The 18,553-nt window shown below is 40.3% G+C and overlaps 1 protein-coding gene across 1 annotated transcript in view; it reads left to right on the forward strand.

The window, feature by feature from the left end:
- BAG1 (BAG cochaperone 1) overlaps positions 1-9,706 on the forward strand; it is a 46,319-nt gene extending 36,613 nt beyond the window's left edge. Inside the window, exons 6-7 of the mRNA XM_073678464.1 lie at positions 1,180-1,242; positions 9,365-9,706. Coding sequence (XP_073534565.1) covers positions 1,180-1,242; positions 9,365-9,454 — 153 coding nt within the window. The 3' untranslated portion in view covers positions 9,455-9,706. The remainder of the gene's footprint in view (positions 1-1,179; positions 1,243-9,364) is intronic.
- Positions 9,707-18,553: the final 8,847 nt, after the last annotated feature.

Genomic DNA, 18,553 nt, shown 5'->3' on the forward strand with positions numbered 1-18,553 from the left:
CATTTTCCCTGTTCCTGCTGCTGAAAAAAATCCCCACAGATGGTGTTCTTGGAATGATGAGCTGTGTTGGTTTGGCACCAGACATGGCGTTTACCTTGGTGGCCCGAAAGTTAAATTTTGGCCTCATCTGCCCACAGCACCTTCCTCCATACATTTGGGGTGTCTCCCACATGTCTTTTGGCAAACCCAAAACAAGCTGTACTATTTTTCTGTGTAAATAAAGTTTTTTTCTGCCCACTCTTCAATAAAGGCCACCTCTATGAAGTATACAGCTTATTGTGGTCGTATGGACAGATAATCCAGTCTGTGCTTGAGAACTGCAGCCCCTTCAGGGTTACCTTTGGTATCTGTGCTGCCTCTTTGCGCGGACCATTTGATGATAATGGATTTGATTCTGCTGCGGGGGATCATCAGAGACTAGGATATATTTTTATACCCCAACCCTGACTTGGACTTCTCGACAACTTTGTCCCTGACTTGTTTGGAGATCTCCTTGGTCTTCATGGTGTTTGGTTAGTGGTACCTATTGCTTAATGGTATTATAGCCTCTGTTGCCTTTCAGAAAAGGTGTGTATACTAACAGACCATGTGGCACTTAGATTGCACATATGTGAGCATCCTGTCACTAAGCATGTGACTTATGAAGGTAATTGCTTGCACCAGAATTTTTTAGGGGCGTTATAAGAAAAAAAGTGAATACACATGCCAATTTTTACTTATTTGATCCCATAAATTAAATTCTTGCCTATATTTTTCTCACTTCACCAACTTAGACTATTTAGTGCTGATGCATCACTCACAAATCTGATAACAAAAATATTTAAACACAGGTTTTAATATTACAAAATAGGTAAAAAGCCAAGGGGAGGTGAATACTTTCGCAGGGTACTGTACATTAAAAATAGTTTACAATTTAAAAAGGTTTGTTATCCACTTCAAATTTATATTTACCTAAATAAAACATAGCAAAATTGTGCCATTTTTCCTGTTTTTTTTAGCTGTGAAACGGCCTGTAATGGGTAATAATTTCATGCTTGTCTTTGTTTTGTAATAAATAATTGTGTGGTTTGTTATTTTAAATTATAATATTTCCTTAATTTAATGTTTTTGTTTTGTTTTCTTTTTTGACTGTTAAAAAAATAATTGAAAAGTAATAATATTTCATGTGTTGCCTCTTAGACTATGCCAGAAAATTTCAGTGACTCCAGGATGAAAAGAAAAGGGCTGGTAAAAAAGGTTCAGGTGAGAAACAAAAAAGTTCTTGTAACTGATCTAGCAACAGATGGCCAGGAAACTGGCGTAAATCGATGAAATTTTTCCGCAGACCATTTTTTTTATTTATATTTCTTGGTGGCTCATGGCAGTGCTGCACCATTGTCATGACCAGCTTAGAACTCCGATGAATAATAAATAGTGGCTACAAGCCAGATGGAACCTCATTGGTCAATTTAATCTACTTTAATTTGTATCATATTTATAATTTATTCATATTTTATATGAATTTAGTGTCTCAGTTCCTTGAACTGAGAAATGGAATATAAAACACAAGTGTAAAAAGAGTCTTACACACAAAGAAAAAAAAGTCAGTTGGCATTTGTACACTCAGTTATTAAATGGAAACATTACTAGAAAACACCAGCAATTTTAAGAAGACTCACCACATCACTGAGTACAGTCCATGTGAACAATCTCTTATGGTCGTGGGTGCTAGTCCTGTTGCAGACCGTCAACACTTGGTTCAACTTGTTAGACTATGACTAAGGGCACAGTGTATGCAAGCGCGTCAGTCTGTGGCCAGTGATGAATATACTTAAACTCTTTTCATGGATTTTCAATAAAGAAGCACGTTTTTGTTCAAAGTGGATGTGCTGTTCACTCTTTGTGGAAAAACTTTGCTTGATATACTTAAAGGGAACCTGTCATGTGAAAAAAACGCTATTATCCTGCGGTTATGGGGTTAATCTGCAGGTTAATAGCGCTCTGACCTCCCGACGAAACAACAGAGTAGCGGTGAAACGTCCTCTCAAGGTTGCTTGACCCCACACAGGAGGCAGGATGTCTAGGTACATATGATGATCTATTAATTCTGTTTTCACCAATAACCCTCCACGACAGCACCACAGGAGGATGTCACCTCACCCTAATAGGGACAGGAAACACAAAGAGGTGAAATAGCCCCTCCCACATTATCTCTCCAGTGTTTTTCATGTCACTATTGCGATGAAGAGGTTATCCTGGAGTTCTCTGTGGCTGGCGGCAGAGACTTCTAATTTACCTTGATAACCAGGCACTGGAGAATGACTGCTTTGCCTCTCCTTTCCAATATTGGTCCTGTCTCCTCGGACTCAGGACTGTCCATCCATTCTGTGCCTTCGGGTGAAGTTGATGGGTGTCAGGCTGGGGAGCTCAGTGAGACCCCCAGCCTCTCTCCTCTCCATCCTCTGTGTGCCCGCACATGCAGCCGGAGGTGCCGTGAGACGCCTGGCACTTCGCATGCAGCATCACTTCCACCTGCATTCCGCCCTGGAACACATGTGCAATGCGCGCCCGAGAGCCAGAAGTGTCATCAGATGCCGGGTGCTCCCTTACAGGCTACAGCATCACCTTTGGTTTCGTTCCACGCTGTAACTCATATTCACTAATGGTGGCTGGTTACATGCAGGATTCGGTGAAGGATAACCGCCAATTGGACGTAGGGGAGGAGTCTCATCTAATGAGATGAAGGCGCTGAGTCCGATCACTTATTTATAAGTCCCTTGGACAGAAGACACTCTAAGGTAGGACCGATCCTTTTTGATATCGTGAAGGGTTTATGTTCTTCCAGCTCCCCATCAGCAGAGTCCAGCACTAATTCAGTGTCAGTAAGTTTCCTGGGATTGGAGGTCCCTCTCCTTGGTGCAGGTTGTTGTATATAGTAGCCTTATTTCTCCTTCTCTTTCAGGGGGACAAGAATCCTTCACCCAAGAGGAAAACTAAAGTGACAAGCTGTAAATATGAAATTTGTGCTAAGAAACTCCCATAGAAAACCTCTATGCCTGATATTAACAGATAAGATTAAGTAAGAGCAGCCTTACTTAATGGAGGAAATTAAGGGGATGGTTCCCCAGGAGATTCAATCTTCCCTGGCCTCTGTCTCCCAGGCCACATACATGATCCCTTCAAAGGCTAAGAAAAGGAAAATTAGCCTAGAGGAAGAAGTAGACTGATTCCTAGGAGGATCACATGGCATTCTATGCCGGAATAACTACTGGAAGTGGGGGAATTAACCTTAAACCCAGTCGTAGCCCAGGAAAATTAAAAATGATTATTCTTCCAAAGATATGGAAGAACTTCTTACTGCGGTAAGGAATGCCGTGGAAGAAGAGAAAACCACCCGAACGGTTCAGGAAGAGATGGTCGGGGGCCTCCGATCAAAAAAGAAAATGGTATTTCCTATACACAAAAATGTCCAAAACCTAATCTTGGATGAATGGGAATCTCCTCAAAAGCTGCTAAGTTTTCCTGGTGAACTAAGATAGGCTCACAGTAGATGAGGAAATTTTGAAATGTTGGTCTGAAATATCAAAAGTTGACATCCAGGTAGCAAGAGTGGCTAAGAAAAAACATTACCATTCAAAAATTCCTCCCCGCTTAAAGTTCCTCTAGAATGGAAAGTGAACAGTCTGTTAAGAAAATCCTGGGGGACTTCAGCCCTACTGAAGACAAATGTCGTCTTTACATGTGTACCACGATCCATGTCCCGATGGCTAAATCAGTTGGAGATCACCTTAGTATGGGCACTCACAGAGCGGATATATTGGCTTCCTTACCTCTTCTCCAGAAGGCCACGGGTTTCCTGGCAGATGCATCGGCAGTGTCAGTGAGAGTGGCAGCGAGATCTTTGGTTCTGTCTAACTCTGTAAGACATGCACTCTAGCTTAAATCATGGATTGGAGATCAGGCTTTTAAAGAAATATATTTCTCTCTCAGAACCAGCGACGGAAAAAGGAATGACGCCAGAATAGTAGAAGGTCATATTTCAAAATTCCTCCACCAGTGGCACATGATTTGCTCGAACCCATAGATTCTAAACTCCTATCCTCCACAAAGGCTGAGAATAACTTGCCTATCTTCTCCAAAATGATGAAACGCCCTGATGTCTGGTCTGCAAGGTTTACTATCTTCTGGAGTAATCTCTCCAGTTCTAGAAGCAGAAAGAAACAGGGGTCATTACTCTCGGCTTTTCCTTATAAAAAAACAAATGTGGCGTCTACAGAATAATAATAAACTTAAAACCTCTGAGCAAATACAGAATTTAGAGGAGGTTCAAGATGGAGTCCATCAAGTCTAATGTCCTCCTGATAGGGCAGAACTTCGTTAGGCAACCGTCGATTTACAGGATCCTATTATAATGTCCCCATCCATCCAACCTACCAAAAATTTTTAAGGTTCTCGGAAACCCAAGGAAGACAAATTCAGCATTTCCAATTCAACGTTCTGCTGTTCGGAATATCGTCAGCACCTTGAATCTTTGCAAAGATCATGGCGGAAGTCATAGCTTTCATCAGGATAGAGAATGTCTGTATAATGCTTTATCTCAGTGACTTCCTACTCATGGCTCAGTCTACCGCTACTCAGAGAAGATCTGCAGAAAACAATGCAAATTTTGACATACTCGGGATGGCTGATGAACCATCAAAAGTCAAACTTGGTCCCCTCAACTACAAAAAACTTCCTAGGTATTCTACTGAACTCCCGGAGACAAACATCCTTCTTACCAAAGTAAAAACAAATCCAATTGAGATCCAGAAATAACCTTCCAGCGAAAAACATAAATTGGTATCAGTAAGATTTGTGATGTCAGTTCTGGGCTCCATGACATCATGCATCCAAACGGTAACCTGGGCACAAGCGCATAACAGAGTTCTATAGACGTACAGTAGGTATGGAAAGTATTCCGACGCCTTTAAATTTTTCACTCTTTTTCATTGCAGCCATTTGGTAAATTCTAAAAAGTTCATTTTTTTCTCATTAAAGTACACTCTGCACCCCATCTTGACTGAAAAAAAACAGAAATGTAGATATTTTTGCAAATTTATTAAAAAAGAAAAACTGAAATATCACATGGCCATAAGTATTCAGACCCTTTGCAGACCCTTTACACGTTGAGTATTTGGTCAGTATTTTACCGTAGTATTTGTAAGCCAAAACCAGGTGTGGGGCAGTGAGAGGAAAAATATGATGGAAACACGTGCACCACTTCTACACTTATCGCCCACTCCTGGTTTTGGCTTACAAATACTGAGGTAAAAAACGCACCAAATACTTAAACTGTGCACAAGGCCTTAGAAACCGATTTACTGGTAAGTCTAATTCTATTTTTTGCCATTGTTTGATGTCAATGATGCTAGGAGGAATACAGTTTGTTTCCTACCGTTACTTTAAGTGCTGGTAGCTTCAAAACACTATTAACCTGAAGATTAACCCCATATCACTAGTAGCATTTTTTCACGTGACTGGTTCCCTTTAAGAACAAATGCTGTACAGAATATTACAATATTCCTTTATAAATGATCATGTCACAGATGTTATTGTGTCCCTGTGTGTGGCAGAGATCACGGCACATACTCTAATCCCCCCAGCTTTTAGTATATTGCAAATTAGAGAGAGCATGCTCAGGGGAAAACTGGGGAAAATGCAGGATATAAGTCATGTAATGGGCAGAGCTATTGTTGTTCTTCACGTACATACAGTTTAGTTACCTATTAACGTGAGAAATGTAGACCAATTGAAGGCCAAGACTTTTTCCCTTTCACACTCCTAAAAAGTACTATCATGTTATTGTAAATTGACAATGAGCAGTTACATTGAATCCACTCTCCTTTCAGAGCAGTGGTTCACAACCTGTGGCCCAGGGGCAACATGTGGCCAGCGATGCCATGCCAATCAGATGGACAAAATAAAGCTTGACTGACATGTTCAATTTGTGGCTGCTCACATATAGTTAAGAGTAGTGGCAGCAGCTGAGGATCAGGGACTGGAAGTACTAATGGTTCCCTGGATGCCTCGTACATCATGAAAATGGGGTCTCTTGATCCATGTGGCACTCCAGAAAGTAGTATGTGAATTAGACAGGTGACCTCCCATGTATGTGGCTCGCTCCACTGTAGTTTATGGGAAAAACCTAGGATCTATTGTAGAGCACCATGCACATGCATGATCTCTTCCTCTTTATGGCCTATTCGAACAGTTCTTTGAGCATTTCAAAGCAGATTTTATTGCAAATCCGCATTAAAAACTGCTTCAAATACTCAAAGCTTTCAATTAGTTTTCTGCAAAATGTTCAAAATAACATGAAAAAAACAGTACTGTGTGCACTAAAGGAGTTTTTCCCATTAAAATCAGTCAGAAATTCAAACCATATTTGACGAGGTTTTTAATATGGATTTAGGAGCAGAATCTATTTCTAAATCCTCGTGAAAAACTCAGTGTGACTGTAAAATTAGTGTACTAATTTTTGGAGGATATAGTACTGTAAGTAGAATTATTTGTACCTAACAAATATTTATGGTATATACTTTCGATATGCCACAAATGTGACAGAAGGTAATACCACTTTAATTCTCAATGTGGCCCCCTGATTTGGTCGGTATAACAGTGTGGCCCTTGGACCATAAAAAGTTCTGCCCTTTTGTTTTAGAGGCTTAACTGCAAGTTGTAATAACCTTATTGAAAATATGTACTCTTATAAAACTTGTTGGCAATCGCCGATTTTTTTTCCTGAGGAGGTATTACAATCAGACATCATCAAGCACGACTGGGACCTCCTTTCTCCACTTGTGGGGAGTCCATGAGTGTCTTTCTGCAAAAATAAGACCTGCATCTGTCATACACATATGGTATACCCTGCCATTATGCCATGAATGTTTATTTTGGAGCTATATATATATATGTGTGTGTGTGTATACATACAGTACAGACCAAAAGTTTGGTACTGGAACTCGGTTACTAAGCAGGAGGTACAGTACAGACCAAAAGTTTGGACACACCTTCTCATTTAAAGATTTTTCTGTATTTTCATGACTATGAAAATAATACATTCACACTGAAGGCATCAAAACTATGAATTAACACATGTGGAATTATATACTTAACAAAAAAGTGTGAAACAACTGAAAATATGTCTTATATTCTAGGTTCTTCAAAGTAGCCACCTTTTGCTTTGATGACTGCTTTGCACACTCTTGGCATTCTCTTGATGAGCTTCAAGAGGTAGTCATCGTAAATTGTCTTCCAACAATCTTGAAGGAGTTCCCAGAGATGCTTAGCACTTATTGGCCCTTTTGCCTTCACTCTGCGGTCCAGCTCACCCCAAACCATCTCGATTGGGTTCAGGTCTGGTGACTGTGGAGGTCAAGTCATCTGGCGTAGCACCCCATCACTCTCCTTCTTGGTCAAATAGCCCTTACACAGCCTGGAGGTGTGTTTGGGGTCATTGTCCTGTTGAAAAATAAATGATGGTCCAACTAAACGCAAACCGGATGGAATAGCATGCCGCTGCAAGATGCTGTGGTAGCCATGCTGGTTCAGTATGCCCTCAATTTTGAATAAATCCCCAACAGTGTCACCAGCAAAGCACCCCCACACCATCACACCTCCTCCTCCATGCTTCACAGTGGGAACCAGGCATGTAGAGTCCATCCGTTCACCTTTTCTGCATCGCACAAAGACACGGTGCTTGGAACCAGAGATCTCAAATTTGGACTCATCAGACCAAAGCACAGATTTCCACTGGTCTAATGTCCATTCCTTGTGTTCTTTAGCCCAAACAAGTCTCTTCTGCTTGTTGCTTGTCCTTAGCTGTTGTTTCCTAGCGGCTATTTTACCATGAAGGCCTGCTGCACAAAGTCTCCTCTTAACAGTTGTTGAAGAGATGTGTCTGCTGCTAGAACTCTGTGTGGCATTGACCTGGTCTCTAATCTGAGCTGCTGTTAACCTGCGATTTCTGAGGCTGGTGACTCGGATAAACTTATCCTCAGAAGCAGAGGTGACTCTTGGTCTTCCTTTCCTGGGGCGGTCCTCATGTGAGCCAGTTTCTTTGTAGCGCTTGATGGTTTTTGCCACTGCACTTGGGGACACTTTCAAAGTTTTCCCAATTTTTCGCACTGACTGACCTTCATTTCTTAAAGTAATAATGGCCACTTGTTTTTCTTTACTTAGCTGCTTTTTCTTGCCATAATACAAATTCTAACAGTCTATTCAGTAGGACTATCAGCTGTGTATCCACCAGACTTCTGCACAACACAACTGATGGTCCCAACCCCATTTATAAGGCAAGAAATCCCACTTATTAAACCTGACAGGGCACACCTGTGAAGTGAAAACCATTTCCGGTGACTACCTCTTGAAGCTCATCAAGAGAATGCCCAGAGTGTGCAAAGCAGTCATCAAAGCAAAAGGTGGCTACTTTGAAGAACCTAGAATTTAAGACATATTTTCAGTTGTTTCACTTTTTTGTAAAGTATATAATTCCACATGTGTTAATTCATAGTTTTGATGCCTTCAGTGTGAATGTACAATTTTCATAGTCATAAAAATACAGAAAAATCTTTAAATGAGAAGGTGTGTCCAAACTTTTGGTCTGTACTGTATATATATATGTGTGTGTGTGTATATGTATGTATGTATATACATATATAGATATAATCTTTTTATTTACTGTATATAGCGCCAACATATTCTTCAGCGCTTTACAATTCAGACATTATCGGCACTGTCCCCGCTCAGGCTCACAATCTACATTCCCTATATGTCTTTGGAGTGTGGGAGGAAACCGGAGAGCCCAGAGCAAACCCACGCAAACACGGGGAGAACATACAAACTCCTTGCAGATGTTGTCCTTGGTGGGATTTGAACCCAGGACCCCAGCGCTGCAAGGCTGCAGTGCTAACCACTGAGCCACCATGCTGCCCCATGTGTATGTGTATGTGTGTGTGTATATATATATATATATATATATATATGTGTGTATGTGTGTGTGTGTATATATATATATATATATATATATGTATATATATATATATATATATATATATGTACGACTTAAAGTTTATTTTTAAACGTGAAAAACCAATTGACAACAGGCTTTCGTAGAATTCATAATAAAAAGCTTCTGTAAGAATTCTGTAAATGTAGAAAATGTCTAAATACTGTGCTTAATACTGTAAATATCTTTGCACGTTCTCTGGTTATTGATGAACAGTAGATAAGACAGCTTTTTGCTGGTGGCTGTATGGACAGCCGCCTCTGAAGTGAGTCTCTGTGAAATAACAGGGTCCTATGGCTAAATCATGACATGACAGTTGATTTGCTTTCTTTATTTTAGGGACTCCTTGCTCAGTGTGACACCGTAGAGGGAAACATCAGCCAAGAGATGGACAAGCTTCAGTGCAAGAGTTTGGCTTTATCAAAGTAAACAGCGTGCTGAATATGCTTTACTGTAGTAAAGACGTTGCTCTATGAGCAATTCTTATCACGGAGATTTGCTCTTTCCATTGGAGCACATTTCTAGTTTGCATTACTTTATAGTTGCTGTTTGTAACATTGCTAGAGTTTGCCTTGGAGAGACCTGATGCAACTTTTTACAATAAGTCAAGTGTCATTGCAGACCAGCAGTGTAAATGATTTGGAGATTTTTTTTTTTTAAAAGATACTGTGTTTCATTTCTCTAATACAAAATCACTGTTCTCTGCCCACCCCATTCAGGTAATAATAGCCATGAAAATCTCTTTATGCCCCAATATGTGCAGAACAGAGGTACCATGCTCTGAGCTTAAGATCAGCATAGCCTTATCACATAGAGAAATACTGCTATTCATTCATGTTGCTACCCATGCTTGTCAGGGGACTTAGACTAGGGTTTCATGTACTATAGATGTACATAAGTAATGAAAAAGTATATGCCTCATTAGCTTTATGGACTTGTACAGAATGATGCTTTTAGCCTTCTTGGGTTGCTTTATTCAATCTACTTACGCATTGTCTTGTATATTAAGTCAAACGGAACCATGTGTAATCCAATTCTGGCTAATTATGCACAGTGTTAAATTTACTGTTAAATTTTAAACCACCAGCTGATATAATAAAAGTTAAAGGACTTTGGAGACTTAACACTCCTATACATATTAGAGAGAAGTTAGTCAAACCTACCAATTTCGGCAGGTTGGTGTATTGGGACCACCTCATGATGTCGGTGTAGAAAAGGATCAGGCATGTTAGATTTCAATTCCCAATTTTTTTTTCCCCCATTGTGTCTGGGAGCAGGCGGCTGTAGTTTCTCCATTGAAAATATATGCTGCCTGGGCCAATCAAGTTGTTTGAGAGGTGGAAGAGAGTCAACAGTGATCTCAGGTGAACGGGCACCATTAGATTATGATCTGTTAGTATGTTATCCATTAAACCTTCTGGAAGAAAGGATTACTCCTGTTTTCTTCCATTAAATCAACGTCACTCCCTCTGTTGAAACTCTGCAATTACGGTAGCTGCTTCTGCCAGCAACACTGATGCATTGCACAGTGACCACTAAAAGGATACACATACATACTAAACAATCCAGATTGAGAGCCACACTTAGCCCCTGTTTGGGTTTTTTTTTTCTTTTCTTTTTCTTTTTTTAACATCCCCTGCTATCTCATTCTTTAATGCCCTAATAGTAATAGGACATGAAAGAATAATAAAAGGTGTTGAAGTGAACACTTACTTTAAACTGTATCCAAAGAAAACTCCATCTTGGCTATGTAACAAAGTTGTAGAACTTGAAGAGGAAATTAACTGAAATGATTTTCTTTTACATGATACCAAACCATTCTGACACTGCTGAAAGATTTCAGTTACAGAAAATCTGACTTCATAAAGGGGTGCTGTGTCAAACAGAAAGAAGTGAGCAATCCAGAAGGCTTTGAGCACTCGGTAGAGCCTTTTTTTCCTTTAAAAATAGTTTCTTTCCAACATCACATACCTTACCAATGTGTTCTTAGTAAGAAATGTTATTTTGACTGTATATCTTCTTTAAAGGGGATGCTTTTGAAGTATACATGATGTATTCCAGTGAGACTTAAAGGGGTTATCCACTACAAGACATCCCGTTCTTAACTGCTAACTTGTTTATAATGGAATAATGATAAAGAAAATACATATTCTTAACTCTGAGACATCTGCTCAGAGGGGGTACTGGAGGCTGCAGTTGATCAGTGGATGCTGATTGGCTTCAGCGGTCTTATGATGTAATGTCACGTGACCTTTGATAGACTGATGTCGGTAGAGTGGTGATGGTCCAGCAATGAAGTAAATGCTAGTTTTTAATTTATCATTGGCCCTTTAGCAGTTAAGAAAGGGTCATCCAGTAGTGGGCTAACCCTGTAATCTATATAAATGCTTTTCTTGTAAAGATTAAGGGACAAATGAAAAGCATAGCATATGTAGTCACTTAGTGAAGATGATCAAAAATATAAACGTGTTTACGTTCTAGTTTGCAAAACAAAGTGCTGTAAATTAACATTTTTATTCTGCAGACTGATTTTTTTTGTAAAATATGTTTATGTAGAATGTATTCACCATTTGTTTCTGTAACTTGAAAATTAAATTAACGTTAATGTTCTGTAAGATTTTGTTGCATTGCTTCTTTGTATTGTCCTAAAAGTTTTGTCCACCTTTTCAGTCGCCTTCTAAAATGACAAATCAATTTTGCTAATTTTTAAAAAAAAAACAAATCAGTAAGATGTTTGCTTTAGGATGGTGTAGCTGATTTCTCACAGACTACAAACTGTGTGTGATCTCAACCTCTTCATGTTCTGAGTAACCTGCTCCTCAGCATCATAGACAACATCTGATGTTAATGGAGGCCTGTGTTATTTCTGAAGACTGAATATTATTCTTTTCAATAGACTGCAATTGGCAGTATTAGTGTGAGAGAGAGGAACGGTAAAGATATGTCCTTTAACCCTTTCCTGATGGAACCATTTTTCAATTTACACTTTAATTCCCGCCCCCCCTTCTTACAAAAGCCCTAACGTTAACTTTTCCATTAACGCAGCCATGTGAGTGCTTGTTTTTTGTGGAACGAGTTGTGGTTTTAAATTACACCATTCACTCTTCCATGTAATGTACTGAAAAACATGAAAACCATTCCAAGTGGAGTGAAAAAGTGCAATTTTACAATTTTTTTTGTTTTTCCGACGTTCAGGCTATGTATGTGCCCACGATGCAGAAATGAAGCAGAAAATTTCTGCAGCATTTCTGCATCTCCCTGGCAGAAAAAACGCATGCAGATTGTGCTTGCGTTTATCCTGCAGAATACATGCGGATCCACATGCGTTTCCGCATGCAGATTGACAAGCGCTTTCCAGGCGATAGCATCACTTGGAAAGTGCTTGACAACTAGGTCACACTGTATAAATCCATGCAAACAGCATGGATTTATACAGTGTGAACCGTAAAAATTAAAACAAATAAAGCTATACTCACCCCCGAGGCCCCGGCGTGGCTGCAGCGCTGCTTCCTGTCTGGTTCCTGGAAGCTGGCATCTCGCGAGACAGCGGTGAAGGGCCTGCGGTCACATGACTCTGACGTCACCGCAGGTCCTCAAGCGATGCCGGCATTCAGAGAGAAGCCTCCGGAAAGGTGAGTATAAACTTTATTTGTTATTTTATTCTTTTTTTACAGGTACAATGGTACCCAGGTCTGGATGAGAGTCTTCTCTCCTCCAGAACTGGGTACCATCCGCACATAGAGACGCATTGAAGCCGCTTGTAAAAATGTACAGTCGCGGTTTCTGTGCTTCTCAATGCAAGTCAATGGCGGGAGTTCCGCTGCGCTTCCGCAAAATTAAATGACATGCTGCGGATTTTTGTACGCAGCATAAACGCTGCGGAAAAATAGAACATGCGGAATCCCCTTGGGGACCATGGGGTGCGGATTACCTAGCGTTTCACAAGCGTTTATGCTGCGGAAATTCCGCAGCATAAACGCTTGAAAAACGCTACGTGGGCACACAGCCTCAGTGTCTAGTAAAAATGACATGCTCACTTGATTCTTCAGAACAGTAAGATTTCAGCATTATTTTAGGTGTTAAAAAAAATATGAATTTTGTAATAAAAAGAAAAAGTTTGTCACCATTTTTAGAGATTGTAACTTTTATATTTTTTTCTAGTACTCCTAGTGGATGATCTGCAGTTGTTTAGTTGCTTGGGTTCCATTGAAATGCAAAGATGACACAACTGGTGGCTTCAGTAGGCTCATAGTAAATGCTAATGTCAGAAGTTAACAGTTCCATTTAAGTAGTTCAATGGCATCGATTGTAGCTCACTGAGGCTGGTACTTGCTCCATACTTATGCACCTGACCGCTGCTGCACTGGGGTGGCAAATGTCGGGAATGAGTTAAACATTGTTAGACCATGAAAAATAATTGACCCTTCTATCATGTAATGTGTATATCTATGGTGTTGACAGCAATGGTTCCCCACAAATCTCTATACATGTGTAATGTAGACTGAGTCTGAGCACACTCCAAAAACAGTACATATCAGCTGTATTATACATTAATACCAGTTTGACCCCTTAGATGTTGCAGTCACTTGCAACTGCGAAGTGCTAATGATTCCCAGTCAACATTATCATGAAGATTTTCCTGATTTCCTCCCATGAACTTTCCATTAAGGCTGCTTTCACACATTGTGTATTTCCCTTCTTTTTTTTACGCTGCGTATTTTCCTGCTTTTTTTACCTGCTTTTTTTTACGCAGGTAAAAAAAGCACCTCCATTCACACACTGCGTAAAAAAGCGCAGCAAAAAACGCAGTGTGAAATGAAGGGTGACGTGTAATGTCACACTTCATTTCAGTGTGACGTGTGTACTGTCTGTGTCTGTGTGTCATGTGTGTACTGTCTGTGTCTGTGTGTCTATGCGTCGTGTGTGTGTCCCTAGCAGTGTATGTACAGACTATGGATACTCACCTACCCGATGGATGAGAGACGCGTCTGCTCCGTCCCACGCTTGCAGCATCTGCCGTGAAGCGATCAGTAGACTTGTCAGCTGACCGGCTTGTAATCAGCTGACCGGCCGGTTACAAGCCGGTTAGCTAACAGCTGATCGGCTCACCGGCAGATGCTGGAAGCGCGGGATTGGAGCGGACCGGAGCGGACGCCTCTCCCCTGACATCGGGTAGGTGAGTATCCACCTGCGCCTCCGTAAAAAAGCGATGGAATTACGCAGTGTGTGAACACCACTGCGTAATTCCATCGCTTATAAAGGGCACAATAGGAGAAAGCGCAGGACGCAGCTGCGTAAAGAATTGACATGGAAATTCTTTAAGCAGTTGTGCTTTCCCGCTGCGTAAAATTACATAGTGTCTGAACTGCAAAGTGAATTTCCCATTCACTTTGCTGGCAGACACAAAGCACATTGCGTATTTTCAAAAAGCGCGCACAAAAAAGCGCGCGAAAATACGCAATGTGTGAACGCAGCCTAAGTGTCCCTCATGGTGTATTTTCACCGTATTGTTCTACAGCTCAGTGCAGTTTACAACAATCGCAATTAATGGGACTCTTGTCAGCATAGAATGACTGCTCAAACTAAGTCCCGCCGCAAAGTGTTTCACTAGAGCTAATCATTAAATACACCTGCCCACTTGCTTTTTTTCCCTCAATCTCCACCTCCCTCTTATGTGACAGACAGCTCTGGCTTCTTAGAGCCAGAGAAGGGTGGAGATGGATGGGAACAAACAGATGGGAAGGTGTGTATAAATTATTCGCCCTGCCACGATGTACTAAGCTTTGTACTTGGTTTGAACAGTTATTCTGTGCTGACAGAGTCCCTTTAAGTTCTCATTATTTACATGTGGCATTATAGAACTTTGGCAAATTTGCAGCAAAAACTCTACCCTGCCTGAAATGCATTCCTAACAGATTGCAGACACTGTCCATGAAAAATGAAATCATGTGAACAGCACAATAGACAGAACATGTACTCAGTCTTTGAAAAACATAGAACCCATGCATGAATAGTCTAAAACCTTTCAAGATTTCTTTCACCTATATTAATGTCACATTTATAATCATGATTTTCCTCTCCCCTCGTAAGAAAACCCATTGCATCTTGTTTTCTTACCCCATATCATTTTATAAATACATGAATTTTTTTATTGCTTCCACTATTTAGTGTACCCTTTTATTAAATTTGGCTCTCAAGTATCTCTTATAAAGATCCTACTATTTCCAATGTCACTGGTTTTACTAAATATAAATCCTGTTCAGCACCTTGTAACATTCGACACTGGGGTTCCTGTAACCCATTATCCACCTAATGTTAAGGGCCCACCTGGTAAGCTGGCTTCTATAAGCTGTAGACTGGACTGAGCAGTATGGCCTGAAGGTGATGGTGGCACGGAAATGATCCTGCTGGATGACATGTGGATCAGCAAGGACCAGAACATAGCAGGGATGCAAGACAATAGACAAAAGTGGAGTAGATAGCACAGATAAAGCAGAGCCAGGTGTGTGGATACTTACGGTAACAGTAACTATAGAGAAAACTGGTATCTTCCCGCAGGAAGCAGTTAATCTTAGGAATGCAGTCCTTTATCCTTCAGCTTGGCAATGGTTAAATACGGAAGCAAAAGAGCAGTAAATGAAATCTGCTATCTTCCAGTAGGGTAATGGTTAATAATAGCGATATATGCAAACTGGGACTCTAATATAGTAAATGGTTAATCCCAGGAAAGCAGTGAAGTATAGGCAAATTAGAGACTCATATGAAGAGATGCTTTATCTTGATTGCAGAGGCTAGGTGTAAACATGACCAATAGTTGCAAGTGAATGGATAACTTGCACGCTGACAGGTAGGTATGGACAACACCTAGCAAGCTGGACGGAGCTTAGAAATAACACAGGCTATAGCATGGAAGTGATGAGTGGCAGAGGTATATGATTAGACACCTAGCTGGATCTCTGCCAAGTGAAGCAGACTCCTGCCAACAATAATGTAAACTCAATGAAAGTACACAAACCATCCTCAAAAGTTGGAAATTGATTAATAATAACATGGACAACTCATCCATTCTTTATAGTCCAAGCTAACATTGAAAGGTGCAAGGAAACCGCAAGAAGCGCAATTCCCACAATCATCAGATTGGGAAGACACATCACCATTATGCAACTCCCTTCAAAATATGGCTAAAGCATTTTCAGTCATCCTTATGTCAGGATCCCACTGGATTACAATATATCCAGGCTTCCGAAGATCTTACTGTGTCACAAGTAACAGCATAATAAAAGAATTGTGACGGTGGAGCAGAGGGTATATAACATGGAGGATTCATAGTTATCCCTAAACTCTAATGTTCCAAATAAAGCGCAATAATCTTGAAAGTAACCGTCAAAGAAACTATCTGCGTCTAACAGACATTCCTGAATCAGCAGAAGACTTTCTACTTTTCAACTCAACATGAACCCCCAATACTTTACAGCTTCCTAACTCTTTAGCCATCGAAAAAGCCCATCGTCTGGAATGAGACCAGCAAAATACAACAGAATGTGTAAGAAAAGTTATTTAAAAAAGAATCAATTACCAAGATAAAATCAAAATAAATGGAAAATTCCACTTTTTTGAAGATCCACTACTGGTCAGGCTAAACTTCAGGACTTAATAAAGTCCTCATCACCGCTTATCTGGATATCTGACAAAAGTACCTTCTCCCCTTCAAAGTTGACAATGCTTATAATGACCCCTTTATTAGCTTAAATTTTTCTAAGAATAATACCCGGGTGGGTTATCCTGCACGAGTTTCTTCTTGCATTTCAATATTATATGTTGGTGAAAAATAGGAGGGAAGTTTATGGAGGTGGGGGGAATAGTTGATTTAATTTATTATATATCAAAATAAAAATTGCAACGTGCTTCGTGGTCCCACTAATATATCTCTGAATATAAAAGCTGAGTATGGTAGTTATTAAATATCCCACTTACTAGCTTATTAGTCTGTAGTTCAAATTGTCCAAAAAGTGAGTGACTGAATCCTTAATGCAGAGTATCTCAACACTGTTGTAGCTGTTGTGATTCTGACCCAAAGTCAGATATGACGGATCACCAGTGAGGCCGAATTAAGAGATTAGGCCCTCCAGTATAACGAACGCTTGGAGAAAATACTGCACACGGATCATGAGCAAATCAGTTTCTGTTTATTCACACAAGAATACTATCTCTTATACCATTTACCAGCAATATAACTCAAAGCAACCCGTGTAGCCTCCCCCTTCGTCCAGATCATGATGACTTTATTCACCCTGTCCCCATAACATGATTTTAGCAGGAATTAGCAGAATTACATATGAGATAAGATCCTTGAGCGAGACTACGAGGCTGGATAATTCTAAACAAAGTAAAAGATAGAGAAAAGACAGGAATGTAGAGAAATATAGAGCAGAGAGGAAAAACATTAACCCTTCTATATCAACACTGACAATCCTGCTGTGGATTGCTGGTACCTGTCAAATGGTCCAGAATGGACAGGGCGATTTGGATTAAAATGTATCTGATAGTCCCTGTAAAGAACTTTCAGTGTAGCTTGGAAAGCTGTCTATGGAACTTAAAAATTAGTCCTGTAGCTCCAAGTATCTGAATGGCACTCCGGCCGGCAACACCGTAACAAACTGAAAGTTGCTGAGCAAACTGCTCCGTGATTAGTGACATCCCCAAACTACAGAAGGTTTGAAGAACAAAAGAAACCCAGTGATCCTACACTTTACAAAGGTATTGTCCTTCTTCCTCAGGGATTAGGCTTCCTTCATGACAGGTAAGTATATGAAGATAGCAGTTCATTCAAACTAATTGTTAACTCTTAATCAGCTTTTTTTTATTTACTGAATGAAGGCAAATAATTCTATTTCACGAAGGCCAATGGGTTTCATACTATTCAGTCATAATATCCAGGGGCTCTCGGCTCTAGATTTTTCATGTAAATAATTCCCACCTCTCAAGTGATGTTTTACTGCTTCAATTCCCCAAAAGGACGTGCCCTCCATTTTACTATTATGGACCTCTTTAAAATGTTTGGCAAGTGGATAATCTGTTAAACCTTTTTTGATGTTATTAGCATATTCTTTAAGTCTCACTTGCAGTTCTCTTTTCAACCATCCAACATGTAATTTGGCACAAGGGAATTGAATGCAATATATAATTCCTTTACTATAACATGTAAAGTGACCTTTTGATTTTAACCCCTTTCTGACATTATACATACTAATACATATCTGCGCTCTGGGCCTATTGGACTAGATACGTATTAGTATGCATTGGTGATTGCACCCGCACACAGGCTGTGCGGGCGCGTTCGCCGCCGGGTGTCAGCTGATTCTCACAGCTGACTCCCGCTGCTATGTGCAAGGAGTGGTCCTGCACCGTTCCCAGCACATTAACCCTCAAAATGTTGCTATCGAAGTCTATCACAGCATTCCGGTGGCAAGCGGAGGTAAATGCTGCTTACTAACCTCTTCTCCGCATCCCGCTCTGTCTGTGCGGGGT

This window comes from Phyllobates terribilis, unplaced genomic scaffold (assembly GCF_046119375.1).
Source record: "Phyllobates terribilis strain yellow unplaced genomic scaffold, ASM4611937v1 Scaffold_4__5_contigs__length_816908805, whole genome shotgun sequence".
In the NCBI taxonomy this organism is placed as follows: domain Eukaryota; kingdom Metazoa; phylum Chordata; class Amphibia; order Anura; family Dendrobatidae; genus Phyllobates; species Phyllobates terribilis.